We start from the raw sequence: 17,059 nt of genomic DNA, 5'->3' as shown, positions 1-17,059 counted from the left end.
GCCAAAAAGAAGCACTGGGAGCCTTTAAAATTGGGACACAAATCATTTAATCATATAACTTGAACATCAATCTTTCCTTAATGACCCAACACGGGCCATGTTTCGGTGCACAGTGCCTACGTCAGGGGTCAATTAAGTTTTTCTTATATGATTGTAGAAAAAAACAGCTAAAAGGCTTGACAAAGGAAATCCCGCACAGTGAAGGCTGAATGTTCTTTCTTGCTCCACAAAATCCGAGCAAGATGGTCCTTCACACTCTGCACAACGGAAATCCCACACAGTGCAGAGTGTGAAGGACCATTTCGCTCCGATTGTGTGTAGCAAGAAAGAACGTTCAGCCTGCACTGTGCGGGATTTCCGTTGTTGTGCATCTAACTTTTTAGCTGGTTTTTTTCTATAATCGTATAAGAAAAACCTAATTGATCCCTGATGCAGGCGCTGAAACACAGCCGGTGTTGGGTCATTAAGGAAAGATTGGTGTTCAAGTTATAACATTAAAGGATCTGTGTCCTGATTTTGAAGGCTCCTAGTGCTTCCTTTTGGCTATTTGGACTTTGTTCTGTACTTTGGACTCTCTCCGTGTTGGATTGAAGTATATTTGCTGTGCAATATAGTGCGTCTTCAGTGAACACACCAGGCACACTATTCAATAACTCGTTCATGTCCTGTGAGGCAATTTCTTCAACTATGTCTCCAAAACTAACCCTTCCTATCTCTAGTAGAACAGAGTGCAACACAGAAATGGATCCTACCTTTTTGGGACAGTGGGCTGTTTTCATCTGTTTAAAGAAAAAGACAGAGCACCGGTTTAGTGACAATGCTTTCAACATGCCAACAGCCAGCAAGACCTTACATATCAGAATCAAGAGACCATATCCAAGTTTTATTTAAAATTTGATATACCGCCCATAGGGACAGCCTTCCGAGTTGTTTAAAATATAAAATTATATGCATAACATAAAAGAGCCATGGTATTTTCTGGCTCCCCTACTGATGTCAGGCCAACATGGTAACCGCATTCAGATACTAATGTGTATGAAAATCTAAATATAACAACACATTTATATCAATATATATGGTTTTTAATTTTATGATTTAGATGCATTATACGAAATAGGATTATATCATTTTGGAAAATACCTAATATTGTTGTAATATGAAAATCAGTTACCAACTTTTTCATATTTAATAGCTAAGCGATTACAAAATTTCTAAGTGCCTCAGGACAAATAAAGAAGGGAGAGAGAGAGAGAGAGAGAGAGAGAGAGAGAGAGAGAAGAAATCACTCCTTGCTGTACTATAGTTAGCCTTTAATGTAAATTGTTTTTATTATGTTTTTTTTATTTTATTTTATTTATCACTTTTTACAGTTTAATTCAAGTACAATTCTTGAAATCAGCAAAGACGACTATTAGTCATTTATGATATAAAGGAAATACTTAGAACAATCTAGATTAAGCAAAATCATGATCTATTTCTCATCTTTAGTCCACAATATAGAGGCAATACTAAACTATACATCAGGAAAATTATATTAATATCAACTAAGGAAAAGGTGGCAAAGCAGAAGATCCAAGTGTTAAACTTTATGGCGTAGAAGTTATTACAGGTCCTGGTAGCGAGACGGGTGAGCCAGCTAACTTGGATTCCAAAAAAGAGTTCAATTGTTTAGAATCATAAAATATATATTTAACAGAATTTAACTTTATAACACATTTGCATGGAAAGTTTAGCCAAAAGAACGCGCCCAATTGCGATGCTTTTGGGCGAAGTTTAAGAAATTCCTGTCTTTTCTTCTGCGTTACCTTTGAGACATCTGGATACATTCTTATTTTATAGCCTAGGAAATTCTGTTCTCTATGTAGAAAATATTGCTTTAGTATCCAGTCTCTGTCAGGTTGTAGAATAAATGTAACTTTGAGTGTTGCTGCCGTAAGACCCGCCATATCATCTTCTATCATTTGTGTCAAGTTTATATCCCCAGTTTCTGCTGGGGGTATTACTCTTTCTACTTGCTCATTTATTATGGTTTTTAAAGTATACAAAGGAACCAAATCCACTGATGATTGACAGTGCATTAAATACAGTCAACCCCTGATTTAACAGATAAATTGCCAACGGCTATGTGTGTATTATAATAATAATGCTGACATTAGGTGTTCGATGATCACAGCCAAGATTTCAGAATTCAGATGCAGCAGGATTCCAAAAAAGTATATATTTCTGAATGCATGACATGTAATGTCCTCACATATAGCTAAATTTGTGGTTTTTAATATGAAAACTGATTGTATTGCACTTAAATATTTTTTTGGACACTTAAATTTAATGGACAATTCAATTTAACAGATACCTTGTCCCCCCAGTAAGTGCATGAAATTGAGAGTTGACTGTACTTTAAATATGGTTTCTGGCCACTAAGCTAATTAGCATAGATGTGCTATAGATAATATTGATACCTATGAAAACAAAGATATGGTTGGTGTCAGGGAGAACTGGTAAACATGGTCAGAAACCAATTGTCACCCACTCCAAACCATATTTTATTGTTCCAAGCATATCCTATCACATGGGTCTGCATTTTTTTGTCACCAACTCTCCCATTTCTCCTACCCTTCTCATACCATCATTTCTTAAAGAGACTCCAACGGCATTGCTCCAGGGGCCATCCCCAGCGACTGTATAGGGAGCCACACGCACAGTCAAGTTTCTTACTGGGATCATCATCTCCAAGATCATCTCATTGGTCAAGCCAACATCCACTACCACCTGCAAACAAATAGCAAGTTTAGAAAGGAATGGCGAGAACTTACCTGTGACATCTCTACCACTGTAAGTCAATCAACTCCAGTATTTGTGGAAAGGGAAAGGGACTTGATATACTGCCTTTCTGTGGTTCTTGCAACTACATTCAAAGCAGTTTACATAGTATATACAGGCCCTTATTTGTACCTGGGGCAACAGAGGATTAAGTGACTTGCCCAGAGTCACAAGGAGTTGCAGTGGGAATCAAACCCAGTTCCCCAGGATCAAAGTCTGCTGCACTAACCACTAGGCTACTCCTCCACTAGCAACATTCCATGTAGAATCTCCATGCAGAGGAATCTCAAATAATAGCAACATTCCACATAGAATCTCAAATAGTAGCAAAATTCCATGTAGAATCTCAAATAGAGAAAGGAAAATGATATACTGCCTTTCTGCAACTATATTAAAAGTGTTTTACATACTATATACAGGTACTTATTTGTACCTGGGGCAATGGAGGGTTAAGTGACTTGCCCGGGAACTCATCCAAACACCACTTCTTCTAAAGCTGTGGCACAACTGCGGTTGAGTTTGCTGAAATGTATCTAGAAATATCAATCACATTAACGCTGTTAAGCTTGATAATCACTGTGTGCCTGGCACGCAAATTGGGTTTGGTGTAAGAAAAGGATATTTGTATCCCTGGGATCAGTAGCATGGAATCTTTCTGCTATTTAGATTCTGCTAGGTGCTTGTGACCTGGACTGGCCACTGCTAGAAGCAAGATATTGGGCTAGATGAATCATGGGTTGACTCAGTATGGCTGTTCTTATGTTCTTAAACACTGTCTCCCCTCCTTTCTTACCTCAGCTGAATCCTCATTCTGATAGGCTAGTTTGTATCCTCTTAGAATCCCGTTGAGGCTTCCTCTTGGCTCATCCCACTGAATGACAGCCAAGCTGCCATTCCAGAAAGCGGTGACGTTTTCAGGTGGTGCATTAGGAACTGGATGGATGAAAGAACAGCAAACACTTAAGCAGACATAATAAACTGTCAAGTAGATGGATGTGCTGGGGTGAGGAAGTTTGGTTAGCCATTTTTATGGTTTGGTGGTTGTGAAGCGCATCTGATTACAATGCAGTGAACAATTATAGTGCCATAGTCTTATGTGGCACTCACTAGAATTCTTAATAGCTTGATTTTGAGAATGATGTAGGTTAACAGGATGAGTTGTCAAATTATTTTATTTATATCCAGGATTTAATATACTGCAAAATAGGGCCAACCAAGTGGCTAAGCGATTTACAACAAAAAGAAAAAGTAAATAATCTGACGGTGGGCAAGGGACAGAAGAAGGGATGGCGGAATACATCGGGGAGGGGGGGGGGGTAAGCTGCAGGAGGGAAGAACGATTGGGGGGGGGGGGCAGGGTCTAATTGGAGAGCGTTTGAAGGACACAAGAGAAAAGAAAAGTCTTCAATTGGGCTTGTCTTGGAGAGACATAGGTGAACTACCAAAAGCACAATTAAGAATCATAAATACTGTACTTCAACAAGCTTTCTAATCCCCTAAACGTCCTGCAGTCTCTTAAGCACAAATCATGCAGTATATAACATAATTCCAGTGATACACACTTTTCAAAAGTAAACAACAACTTCTACAGAGTACATCCATAATTTAATATTTATTTTCTAATCTCCATCTAATCTTTCAAAATTTCAGACAGCAGATGTACAGATCTGCAGGACCCAAAAGCAGTCTAAAAAACAAGTAAAGTCAGAGTCAACACAGTTTATTCCTAATTGTTCAACCACCCTTAAGATTCAAATTTGGGTTTAAAAAGCAAAACCATGTGCATGTAAGGTCTGGATAAACAAATTAAAACAATCAAAGTTTAAAGCAAGTGCCTAAAGTATATAATATGTGGTGTAGCAATAATGAAACAATGATGGAATGTTCACATAGCAGGCAGCCTGAGCCAACAGATTTATTCTCCATTGAACATAATTAACTTTGTATGAACTTGGCAGCTAATTGTGTGCTGAACTGGACAATGTTGGCACAATGCTAGACAGAACTTCTGCATGAAGGAAGCCCTTCCCTCATTATTCAATACCTCTCTGCGAAATAGTAGTAATAAAAAAAGGAAAGTGCAGGAATTCACAAAACAAAAGGAGCAAGTTCCCACATGCCACCTGTTTCTTTTGATGTAGGCACAGGAAAAAAAAAAAGATTTTAAATGCTCTCAGGTTTCAACCTAATTCATGTTTAAATGTGGGATATAAAAATAAGTAAATAAACATTTAGATAGATAGAAACTCTGAATGTTGAGCACCTGATTCTCATAACATGATGTCTATTTTAGTGTCCCTTTTAACAGGACAGGCTGAAGGAAAGCCCCCAGGATTGTCTGAAGCAGCCTGCTTTTTCTGGCTGTGCCAGGCTGGCCCTGCTTTAAAAAAAGTTAATCATTGCAACAACAAGAAGAGGTGCTGCATCATGTGGGGAGTAAGGATGTAGGATAAAAACAGGAGATGGGGTGCCTGAGCAAGCCACAGGGAAGAAGGATGCCAAGAGGAGGCATGATGAGACCGCATTTTGGGAGCCGGTTCTTAAAGTTTAAGACCGCTAGCTCCCAAATTTCTTTAAAAAACTAACAAACGGCTCTTGCGAGCCAGCTCAGCACACCACTGAATCTACCCATAATTCAGCCTTTTTCTGTACTTCCCCTTTCCTATGAACTCCTTTCCTATGAACTTCTACTATATAAGCAGAACAATCCTATCTTAGGTTTAGGTCTGCTCTAAAAACCCATCTTTTTACCTTACCATTTCCCAACACCGCAGGGGGTTAGGGGCTTCTAGGAGCAGGGGAGGACAGTGGATCTAACAGTATTTATTTATTTTTAATGCTGGCACATTGTTTTTTGTACTTCTCTACTTGCGTATCAATCAATGTAATTTCTGCTATGTTTGTGTTTTGTAATTTCTATGTTGTTTTTAGATTGTAAATTGGTTTTTATGTTATCTTACACTGTAAACTGCCAATTGCTATGTAAAAAAGGCAGTATATCAAATATTTCATAAACATAAACATATTATAGTTCTCAGTTCCCCAGAGACAGTGAGAACTATGATTCTGTTCCATGCTCACTCAAAACCAATACCATTTGATCATCCCAGTTACAGTAATTATGGAAAGGATCAAGTCTAAACCTGAATCAGACAGTGATGAATATTTACAAATATGAGCAACCAGGAAAAGATCCAAAGCTTCTGAAGAACCGGTGGCTCAATTCCTTATTGTATGGGAATCCCCACCAGCCAGGAAAGAGGAAGGAAGTGACAACAGATACATAGTAACATGGAGGGGCATTATCGAACGGCGCCGGCGAAATTGATTGGCGGCGCCGCAACAGCTGGCTGGAACCGTATTTTCAAAAAAGATGGCCGGCCATCTTTTTTTTCGATAATACGGTGTGGGCCGGCGAAATGCCTTGGATTTCGCCGGGTTTGAGATCGCCACTTTTGTTTTTCCGCAATAATGGAAAAAAATGCCGGCGATCTCAAACCCGGCGAAATCCAAGGCATTTGGCCGTGGGAGGAGCCAGCATTTGTAGTGCAATGGTCCCCTCACATGCCAGGACACCAACCGGGCACCCTAGGGGGCACTTCAAACATCTTTTATAAACAACCAAATTAGCTTCCAGGTGCATAGCACCCTTCCCTTGTGTGCTGAGTCCCCCAAATCCCCCCCCAAAACCCACTGCCCACAAGTGTGCACCATTACCCTAGCCCTAAGGGCTGAAGGGGGGCACCTATATGTGGGTACAGTGGGTTTTGGGGGGTTTGGGAGGGCTCAACATTACCCACCACAAGTGGAACAGGTGGGGGGGGGGGGATGGGCCTGGCTCTGCCTTCCTGCAGTCCACTGCAACCAACAACAACTGTTCCAGGGACCTGCATACTGCTGTCTGGGTGCTGGGTATGACATTTGAGGCTGGCATACAGGCTGGCAAAAAAGGTTTGTATTTTAATAATTTTAGTGTGGGAGGGGGTTGGCGACCACTGGGGGAGTAAGGGGAGGTCATCCCCCATTCCCTCCGGTGGTCATCTGGTCAGTTGGGGCACCTTTTTGAGGCTTGGTCGTGAAAATAAAAGGACCAAGTAAACCCGGCGAAATACTGCTTATCGCCGGGTTTTATTTTTCCATTATCCGCGAAAGCCGGCCATCTGGTAGCCACGCCCAAGCCTGCCCATGTCCCGCCTTCACTTCGCCGCCAACACGCCCCTTTGAACTTTCGCCGGCGAAGCGAAGGGAAAGCGGCGAAGCTATCACAAATGTAGGTTTCCATTATACGCTTTTTGCCACTTTTGCGAAATCGCCGGCCATATCCCGATTTGTGTCGGGAAATAGCCGGCGATTACTTTCGATTATAAGCTGGATAGTAACATAGTAGATGACGGCAGAAAAAGACCTGCACGGTCCATCCAGTCTGCCCAACAAGATAACTCTTATGTGCTACTTTTTTTGTATACCCTACTTTGATTTGTACCTGTGCTCTTCAGGGCACAGACTGTATAAGTCTGCCCAGCACTATCCCCGCCTCCCAAGGGCGGTTTGACAACAGATGTGACCAGAGAACCCACTACCTTCCTTATGCTAATCTCTTGTTCTGTCTTCCATAGAGTCTTCTTCCAGCCACCCAAACCCTGCCTGCTGAGATAGTGTCAGCCTGTGTGTGGGTGGGGAGGATGAACAGGAGGAACTAGTATAAGTCAGGCACATGCCAATTAATTCCATCTGTGACTTGCAATGGTTTACGGAAAAAAAAAAGTCTGTTTCTCAATCACTCCAGTCTTTCACTCTCTCACATTGACATAAAGTTAAGCTCAGCTCAATGAAAACCATTAGATTCACATGTGATGTTCTACCAACAAACTACATTGTTCAGCAGAGCAATTAAAGTCAGGAGAGTATCAGTGATAAGAAGGCTAGGAGAAGAAGGGGGCAGGGTAGTTAACACTCCCTATTGTTCATGCCTACTCCTCCCCCTAAATTGGTCTCAAATATATTGTAGCTGATTGGTACAGAGATACTTGTGGAGTCAGAAGTCCTTCTTTTTCCTACCTCCTTCCAAGGTCATTATAGTGATCCAGTCAGTCCAGCGTGAGGTGCCCGTGCTGCTCCCACAGGCTACCCGCACTTCATAGGAGGTGAATGGGGCCAGGTCACTGATCATGTGACTGTAGGGTGGCACAGCGAGGTTCTGGTTGTACACCAGATGATGGGGCATCATCGTGCCAGGGTTAGCTTCTCTGAGTGAAGCCTAGATGGTGAAAAAGAAAAGCAACACTATTAAAATGAGCTTGGGAAAGGAAGTAGGAGAACATGGTGACCATGATAAACACAAAACCAGTCTTGGAGTTACCTGCATTGCATGCTGGAACCTGAAGTTCCTGTACTTTCTTTGAGAAAGTGGAAAATGCAAGCAAACCTACCTTTTATTTTTATTTATTTATTGTGATTTATTAACCACCTTTATGAAGAGATTCACCCAAGGCGGTGTACAGCAGGTACAGAGTTTAACTTAAAACTTATAATTTTGTTAACAGCGTAACAATAAAAAAAACAAACCAAGAATAAACATAAATACAATAAATGAGGTAAACTTGAAAACAGTAAACTGAAATCTAATAATAGAACTATCAAGAAACAGGATCAAAAATATACACATTTAACAGCCTTGGAATTCAAATACCAGAGATACACCTAATGATACACCTAATAAGCATGTATCAGAGCATCCAACTAACATAAGATTTGATGGTAAGATTTTCTACAATACGGCTTACCATATAGCTGAGGGACCAAGACGGATATGAGACTTCTGCTTTGTAAACCTGGAACTCTCGGTATGAATGAACTGAGGTAATAAGCAAACGACTGAGAAACAAAACCTAAGGAGTGAATGCTGATGACGGTAGTTCTATTATTAGGTTTTCAATTTACTGCTTTCAAGTTTACCTCATTTAATGTATTTATGTTTATTCTTGATTATTTTACTATTGTTATGCTGTGAACAAAATTATAGCTAAGCACTATTTTATAAAGATCTGCAAGTATATCGTTTAGCATACAACTGGAAAAGGGGGCATGGCCGTGGGAAGAACATGGGCACGTCAGGGGCGTTCACTAAATATGCGCGCTGTATTAAAGAATTTGGGGGATCCACTCCTAATTTACACGCTAGGATTTACACCAGGTTCTATGGCTTGTTTGCGGATATCTGATTATTTTCAGCGCACGTAACCGGGTTATTGCTGCTGAAAACGACCAGTTAGGGTCTAAGTGAATACCGGCTATGCTTGGGGTGTTTTGGGGGGTGGAGTCGACACTTGGCCGCTTAGGTTCCAATATTCAGAACTTAACCGGTCAGGTTTAGCGCATCAATGTGACTGCAGAAATCACAGTCCTATCATTATGCGCTAGACCATGGCTAATTAAGATCTGACTATTGACTTAATCAGTGATCCTGGCAACCTGGGTTCAATTCCCAGTTCAGCTCCTTGTGACCTTAGGCAAGTCAAGTACAAAAGCTTAGATTGGAAGCCCTCTAGGGACAGAGACAGTGCCTGCATATAATGTGTACAGTGCTACGTACATCTAGTAGCGTTACAGAAATGATTACTAGTAGTAATTGCTCAGATTGCCCTTTATAGAATAGCTCTCAGTGCTTATTTTTTTTCACCACCCAAATCTGAGCATCATTTATAGAATCTAGTCATATATCTATATCTATATATCTATATATTTATGTATATATATGTAGCACTGTGCCAGTTTCTTTTAAGTATTCATATGTACAGCTTTTGGAATATCTGGCTAATGATGTATATCCTGAAACCAATGGCGTAGCTAGGTGGGGCCATGGGGGCCTGCCCCCCCCAAATTTAATCTGGGCCCCTGGTTTTGTTGGCAGGGATCCCCAACCCCCGCCAGCTGAAGCCTTCTCCAGTGCCGGTCTCCGGCGCTGCCGAATTCCCTGCCCTGCTCTCTCTTCCTCCTGACGTCCTGCGTGCTCCTTTAAGTGAAACTGCTCAGTTTCACTTAAAGGAGCGTGCCAAGGTGTTTGCTGCTGTGGGGTGCAACAGGGCAGCAGGGGGTGTGGCAGAGCGGTGGGGGGGTGGGAGCGGCAAGGCGAGCGGTGAGGTAGTGGGGGAGGGGGCGGTAGTGGGGCGGCAGACTAAAATGTGCCCCCCACCTCAAGCTCTGGCCCCTCCCACCATGAGGTCTGGCTACGCCCCTGCCTGAAACCCAGATGAGGCCCAGGATTTTCAAGGTCAGAGTTAGCCAAAGGACCTAAATTACTAGAAGAGACACTTTGCTAACCCCTGTCATCAGCATTCACATCTTAGGTTTTGTTTTTCAGTTGTTTGCTTATGACCTCAGTCCATTCATACTGAGAGTTCCAGGTTCACAAAGCAGAAGTCTCATGACCGCTTCATTCAAACGAAAAGCTAGAAAATACTACATTCAGCAAGTCTCAGTTCTCTCTTTTTTTTAATCAGTGCATTTCCATTTATCTTTAGTAAGAATGAAATCTAAAAAGTTTATACAACAGGAGATTCTACTTCCTGGCTTTGCCCACAGTGCGCTAGATTCAGTAAACGGCGCAGAGAAAAAAAAATCCACGTGGAGCGCTGTGCTATAAACAGTGCTCCGAGTTGGGTGCTGTTTATAGACTAGTGCTTAGAGCCAAGTTTGGGCCAAATTTGGACACGAGAATTTACACCAATGGAAACCTGGTGTGAATATTGGTGTGTAATTTAGGTGCGGATCCCCAGCAGGGGCGTAGCCAGACTTCGGCGGGAGGTGGGTCCAGAGCCTGAGGTGAGGGGGCACATTTTAGCCCCCCCGGCGCCACCGACCCCCCCCCCCACCATTGCTGAACCCCCCCGCCACCAACTTTGACCTCCCCTGCCATTGCCGAACCCCCCCGCCACCAACTTTAACCCCATCTGCCGACGACCCTCTCGACCCCCCTCCCGCCGCCAACCTGCCGTCGCCTACCTTTGCTGGCGGGGGACCCCAACCCCTTCCAGCCGAGCCGAGGTCCTCTATTTCCCAGTCCTGAACAAGGCTTTGTTCTAGTCTGACGTCCTGCACGTTGTACGTGCAGGACATCAGACTCACAAGGCTTCGTTCTGTTTCTGTGAGTCTGACGTCCTGCACGTACAAAGTGCAGGACATCAGACTAGAACAAAGTCTTGTGCGGGATTGGGAAGAAGAGGACTTCGGCTCGGCTGGTGGGAGTTGGGGTCCCCCGCCAGCAAAGGTAGGCGACGGCGGGTTGGCGACGGTGGGTTGGCGGCGGTAGCGGGGGTCAAGAGGGTCGTCGGCAGGGGGGGGTCTAGGGTCAAATCTACAGGGGCCCAGGCCCCCGTGGCCCCATACTGGCTACGCCACTGATCTCCAGTACTCAGTAATACTGCGTGCTTCTTTAATGAACACCCCTGACCTGCTCATGCTCCTCCCATGTCCACACCCCCTTTTGGGTTTCACACTAAGGGGCCCTTTTGCAAAGGCGCGTAAGGGCCTTTGCATGCAGCACATGCCAAATCGGCATTACCACCCAGCTAGCCCGTGCGCAGAAAACATGCAGTAGAAAATCATTTTCTATTTTTTTACTACGGGACATTCGTGGCGGTAATCGGCAGTTGGCAGATGCTGGACGGTTACCGCACGGGTAACGCGTGAGCCCTTACCGCTAAGTTAATGGGTGGCATTAAGGACTCAGGCCATAAATAGATGCACCCTTGTTTTCATTTTGCTACATGTCCATTTCCTAGCCCCCCCCCTTTTCCCCAGACGCACTGGAGAAATGGTCCTGTGCGAATCCGATACACGCGCCCACACTACTGCTGGCTACTTTGTGGCGCACCTTTGTAAAAGGGCCCCTAAAAGATTTTTGCGCAGGTCTTTATAGAATAGCTCAAAGCAAGATACATGTGTAAATTGAAATTGTTGCCAATTAATGCCAATAATTGATTGTTAGTGCCAAATTATTGGCACTGATTGGCTCATTAGCCAATTTAGTTACGCATGCATCTCAGAATAGTGTGCAATGTTGCAAGCAGAAATTTGTGCGCCATATACAGAATCCAGGGGAGTGTGTCTGAGGGCTTGTACAGAGCTGCCAAGGGGGCCCAATTTTAAGAGGGAGATTTTAGGACATGCCCCCAGCCCCATCCCACTCCACCCAGCACCACTCACTTTACCTTCTTAGTCATCATTTTTATGTATTGCTATTAAACAACGTTTAATTATATTAAGCTCTTCAGCTTGGAAAAGAGACGGCTGAGGGGAGATATGATTGAGGTCTACAAAATCCTGAGTGCTGTAGAACGAGTAGAAGTGAATCAATTTTTTTATTCGTTCCAAAAGTACAAAGAGCAGGGGACATTCAATGAAATTACATGGAAATACTTTTGAAACAAATAAAGAGGAAATATTTTTTCACTGAACGAATAGTTAAGCTCTGGAACTTGTTGCCAGAGGATGTGGTAACAGTGTTTAGCATATCTGGGTTTAAAAACAGTTTGGACAAGTTTCTGGAGGAAAAGTCCATAGTCTGCTATTGAGACAGACATGGGGAGGCCACTGATTACCCTGGGATCGGTAGCATGGAACCTTGCTACTATTTGAGATTCTGCCAGGTACTTGTGACCTGGATTGGCCACTGTTGGAAATAGGATACTGGGCTAGATGGACCATTGGTCTGACCCAGTATGTCTATTCTTATGTTCTTATAAGCAGTGGCGTACCAAGGGGGGGGGGGGCGGTGGGGGCGGTCCACCCCGGGTGCACGCTGCTGGGGGGGGGGTGCAGCGCCTGTCGGCTCTTCGTTTTCATGCTCCCTTTGCCCCGGAACAGGTTACTTCCTGTTCCGGGGCAGAGGGAGCATGAAAACGAAGAGCCGGCAGGCGCGCTGCACCCCCCCCCCAGTGGCGTGCACCCGGGGGGGGGCGGGTTCTTTCGCCGGGGGGGGGGGGGCGTCGCGTTGTTCCGGGGGGGGGGGGGGGCGCTGCACCCAGGGGGCGGGGTGCATCGGCGATCCGCCCCGGGTGTCAGCCCCCCTAGGAACGCCACTGCTTATAAGCTATGTTGATACTACTAACATTTTAGCATTACTACCTAGCAATTTTTGTGCATGAAAAAATGTTCGAGCTAAAACACAGTAAAATAACGTCATTCAAACGATACAATTGACAATGTGTCAGAATTTCACAGTCACTGTGAATACTCAAAATATCCACCCCCCAGCTTTAACTCAGACTTTATAAGTACATATGTATTGCCATACTGGGAGAGACTGAAGGTCCATCAAACCCAGAATCCTGTTTCCAACAGTGACCAATCCAGGTTACAAGTACCTGGCAAGATCCCAAAACAGTACAATACATTTTATGCTGCTTATCCTAGAAATAAGTAGCGGATTTTCCCCAAGTCCATCTTAACAATGGCTTATGGACTTTTCTTTTAGGAAGCTATCCAAACCTTTTTTAAACCCCGCTAAGCTAACTGCTTTTACCACATTCTCTGGCAAAGAATTCTGGAGTTTAATTATACGTTGAGTTTAATTACACATTCAGCGTAATTAATCTTTAGTCAGTTTGGGAAGTTCTTAATAGCCTTGTCGATCAGTCCCTGTAGCAGGCTGTCCCAGATCATCTGCAGCGCTTCCTTGAGTTTGGCGACTGTTTGTGACTTTGGGTGGAGCTTGTGATAGGCTTCCAACATTGCTCCCCAGACAAAAGTGTACGTCACTGTGACATCATTAACAGTAAGCCGATACCCCCTCCCCCCCCCCCCCAAATAATGGTAGTTTTACAGTGCAAACATTTTTGAATGCATGAAAATTGTTGGGTTGTCACGCTAAAAAGTCTGTAACTTCGCAGTGTTTAAAGATAATCTTATTCCACTCAGCACATAAATGTAGATAGTAACAACAAATAAAGCTGTCAAATTTCACACTGAAATTCCAAGCTGTTGCTGAGAAAACAGCAACAACAAAAAAAACAAACTCTAGGAGGTTACTTTTTTATTTGCCTCACCCTGTATATTTATGAGACTGATTTGTTTACACTTGCTGAAAATCAGAGCTGATAGATGGGTCTCCAGGATTAGCATTTGTGGGATATAAGAGGGCACAGGACACAGAGTTAGATACACTTCAAGGGTTAAGAGTTTCAGCAGTGAAAAATCAGCAGTTGGGTGAGTTAACTATTGAGAAACATCGCACGCACACGTGGGAAGGGACATGGCAGCCCAGTGACAGTCCATCATAAAGGCCATGTCCAGAGAACAGAAAAGTGTGACTGACCCAGAGAGAAAAAAAAAAAAAGAGTGCATGCGACACCCATATGACATGTGTTCTGGGCATCCCATCCTTCATTTTGCAATTGTGGTTTCAATGATATTAGTTTCTTCACCTAGGTGGTGGCTGTTGACATTCTACTGAACATTTTGCAGTTATTGTGTTTCAACTGTATTGAATTACGTTAGCCTCATTTTCTTAAGAGAGTTTGGAGTGCCTGCCCAGAGTCTTTGTTCTAATTATACAGCCAGCCATCAGGGTCCCTTCACTGGTCTGTACTTCGGCAAATGATTTTGAGATTTGTACATTCTTGTCACAGTCACCACTGAACTGTTGTGTACCCAACTCTTGCTCACTCTCAGCCCCAATTCTTTCTGCTACACAAGCCACCAGAACCAGCTCCACCATTAAAACCGCCACTCACCTCCTCATATCAAACATCAATAAGAACACAAGTGCTGTGTCAGACCAAAGATCCACTGAATCCAGCAGGCTAGCTCTAATGGTGGAAACCTGGGTCAGTAGCTGGCAGATCCCCAAGCAGTACATACATTTCTTGTTGCTCACTGCAACAGATGTGGTGGTTTTCCCCAATTCAAGCTGGCTAATGGTTTATGGATGTCTCTTCCAAGAATTTGTCCAAACTTCTTTAAAACCAACTATTCTAGACGCCTTGACCACATCCTCTGGCAACATATTCCGTAGCTTAATTGTTCATCAAGTGAACAAACATTTTCTGAAATGTGTCTTGAATCTGCTATTAGTTTAAAGATATGTCCCTTAGTCCTAGTATTATTTGAAAGGGTAAATAACTGTTACCTGTTTATGTATTCCATCCTGCTCATGATTTTGTAAACTTCTATCATACGCCCTTTTAGTCAATTCTTCTCGAGAGCTGTAGGTAGAGGACTCCTGCTCAGCTTAGAGGGAACATTACTAAAAAAAAACCCTCAACTACACAATGAATGACAGGCTACGTACATCATGCAGACACGAGTGGGTCAGTTCCTACTGACTGTCAACCTATAAAAGTAGTGATAGTTTACCTACCGTATTTTTCGGACTATAAGACGCACCGGACCATAAGACGCACCTAGGTTTTAGAGGAGGGAAATAGGAAAATTTTTTTTTTCCTTTTTCCCTCCTCTAAAACCTAGGTGCTCCGGTGCGTCTTGTCCGAGTTTTGGATCGCCCTCCCCTACTTACGTGACGCGATGTTCCCTGCTGGTCTAGTGACGTCGGGGCAGGAAAGAGCCCCCTCTTTCCTGCCCAGCGTGCTGCTCTCCGTGCTCCTGACTGCTTCCTGACGGTCTCGGCGAGATTCAAAATGGCCGCCGTCTCGGCGGCCATTTTGAATCTCGCCGAGACCGTCAGGAAGCAGTCAGGAGCACGGAGAGCAGCGCGCTGGGCAGGAAAGAGGGGGCTCTTTCCTGCCCCGACGTCACTAGACCAGCAGGGAACATCGCGTCACGTAAGTAGGGGAGGGCGATCCAAAACTCGCTACCTTTGGACTATAAGACGCACCCCCCATTTTCCTCCCAAATTTTGGGGGAAAAAAGTGCGTCTTATAGTCCGAAAAATAAGGTATATAGCATGGACTGAAATGACAGACCCTGCTCCCTGTCTCCTGCCACCTCCCAACCTGCGTTATTCAAGGAATGCCAATTTACCTGCACTGTGCAGACATAGATAGGATAGTCGCCGCTGAATCCGGGCTCCCAGGAGATTTCCAGGGCAGTGTCGCTGCGGGAGACAAGCTGTATGTTCCTTGGTTTTCTGGGGAACACTGCAACCATAATTCATAAATGACACCATGAATCTCTTATGATACCCTCTTAAGATGACAAGCACTTTCCTACTATGGTCATTCACCTCCACAAGTTTCTATATTGTCCTCTAAAACCTCTCCCTTAGATCATCAGAGCTGCCAAGGGAGCCAACTTTTTCAGTGGGAGATTGAGGGCACTCTCTCAGCCTGCCCCACACCGCCCGCAGCTTCACCGAGCCCCACCCACAGCTCCACCCCTAGCACAACCTTATTTATGGTCCCCGTCATCAGCAGTCGCCTCCCCTTCCAGCGGCAGCAGGAGACGCCTTAATAAAATATCATCTCCTGCTGCCATGGAACCAGCCCCATAGCTCTTATCATGGTCCCGTTGCAGCAGGAGATGACGTTATATTAAGGCATCTCCTGCTGCCACTGGAAGGGGGGGGGGGGGGGCTGCTCAGCAGGAGATCCCAACTCCCTGGTGGGAGTGTGGAAGAAGACTTGCAAAAGAAGGAGTCTTGGCAGGTCTGTATCATTCACGTTCGAAGACATGTGAAGGGCAATTCTATTACCAGATGCCCACGTTTACGTGCTTCTTGCACATGTAAATGTACAGAAAACCAACACTTGCCAACAAGGCCTATAAGCTATTCTGTAACTCATGGGCAGAGCATGGGTGAAACACGGGCGTGCCTCTCACAAGCGCATAAGTTACAGAATACTGTAAGTTACATGTGTCCCTGCCGTATTCACATGACCACAATTACACCCTGGCTTTAATTTCTGGGGGAAACAGCCTGGAATGCAGTTTCACTGCTTTTTTTTCAGAAGCAGAGCAGCAAGAGTGGGGGAGCTCCAGTCTCTTCCTTTCAGGCAGCCTGCAGAAAAGAGGAGGGTAGGGGTGACATTGAAGTCCAGCAGAAAACATTCTGTTCCCTAATCCATCCCCTCTTCTCCTGTTGCTGCTGCCCCTTGACCAGGGGCATAGCCAGACTTCGGCGGGAGGCGGGTCCAGAGCCCGAGGTGAGGGGGCATATTTTAGCCCCCCCCCCCGGGTGCTGCCGACCCCCCTGCCATTTTTACCCCCCCCCCCCCGCCATTTTTGACCTCCCTGCCGCCACCACCACCACCTTTGACGCCCCCCAGCGCGCCAACCCAATCGA

The 17,059-nt window shown here is 44.4% G+C and overlaps 1 protein-coding gene across 2 annotated transcripts in view; it reads right to left on the bottom strand.

Moving 5' to 3' along the window:
• AXL (AXL receptor tyrosine kinase) overlaps positions 1 to 17,059 on the bottom strand; it is a 190,453-nt gene that overhangs the window by 72,351 nt on the left and 101,043 nt on the right. For both annotated transcript variants that reach the window (XM_030220148.1, XM_030220149.1), the window contains exons 6-10: positions 15,799 to 15,914; positions 7,879 to 8,077; positions 3,614 to 3,753; positions 2,625 to 2,769; positions 753 to 779 (exon numbers count right to left, since the gene is read on the bottom strand). In XM_030220148.1, coding sequence (XP_030076008.1) covers positions 753 to 779; positions 2,625 to 2,769; positions 3,614 to 3,753; positions 7,879 to 8,077; positions 15,799 to 15,914 — 627 coding nt within the window. The remainder of the gene's footprint in view (positions 1 to 752; positions 780 to 2,624; positions 2,770 to 3,613; positions 3,754 to 7,878; positions 8,078 to 15,798; positions 15,915 to 17,059) is intronic.

This window comes from Microcaecilia unicolor, chromosome 11 (assembly GCF_901765095.1).
Source record: "Microcaecilia unicolor chromosome 11, aMicUni1.1, whole genome shotgun sequence".
NCBI classification, from domain to species: Eukaryota; Metazoa; Chordata; class Amphibia; order Gymnophiona; family Siphonopidae; genus Microcaecilia; species Microcaecilia unicolor.
The sequence above is the reverse complement of the archived record's forward strand: the minus strand, read 5'-3'. Positions and strand labels throughout refer to the sequence as shown.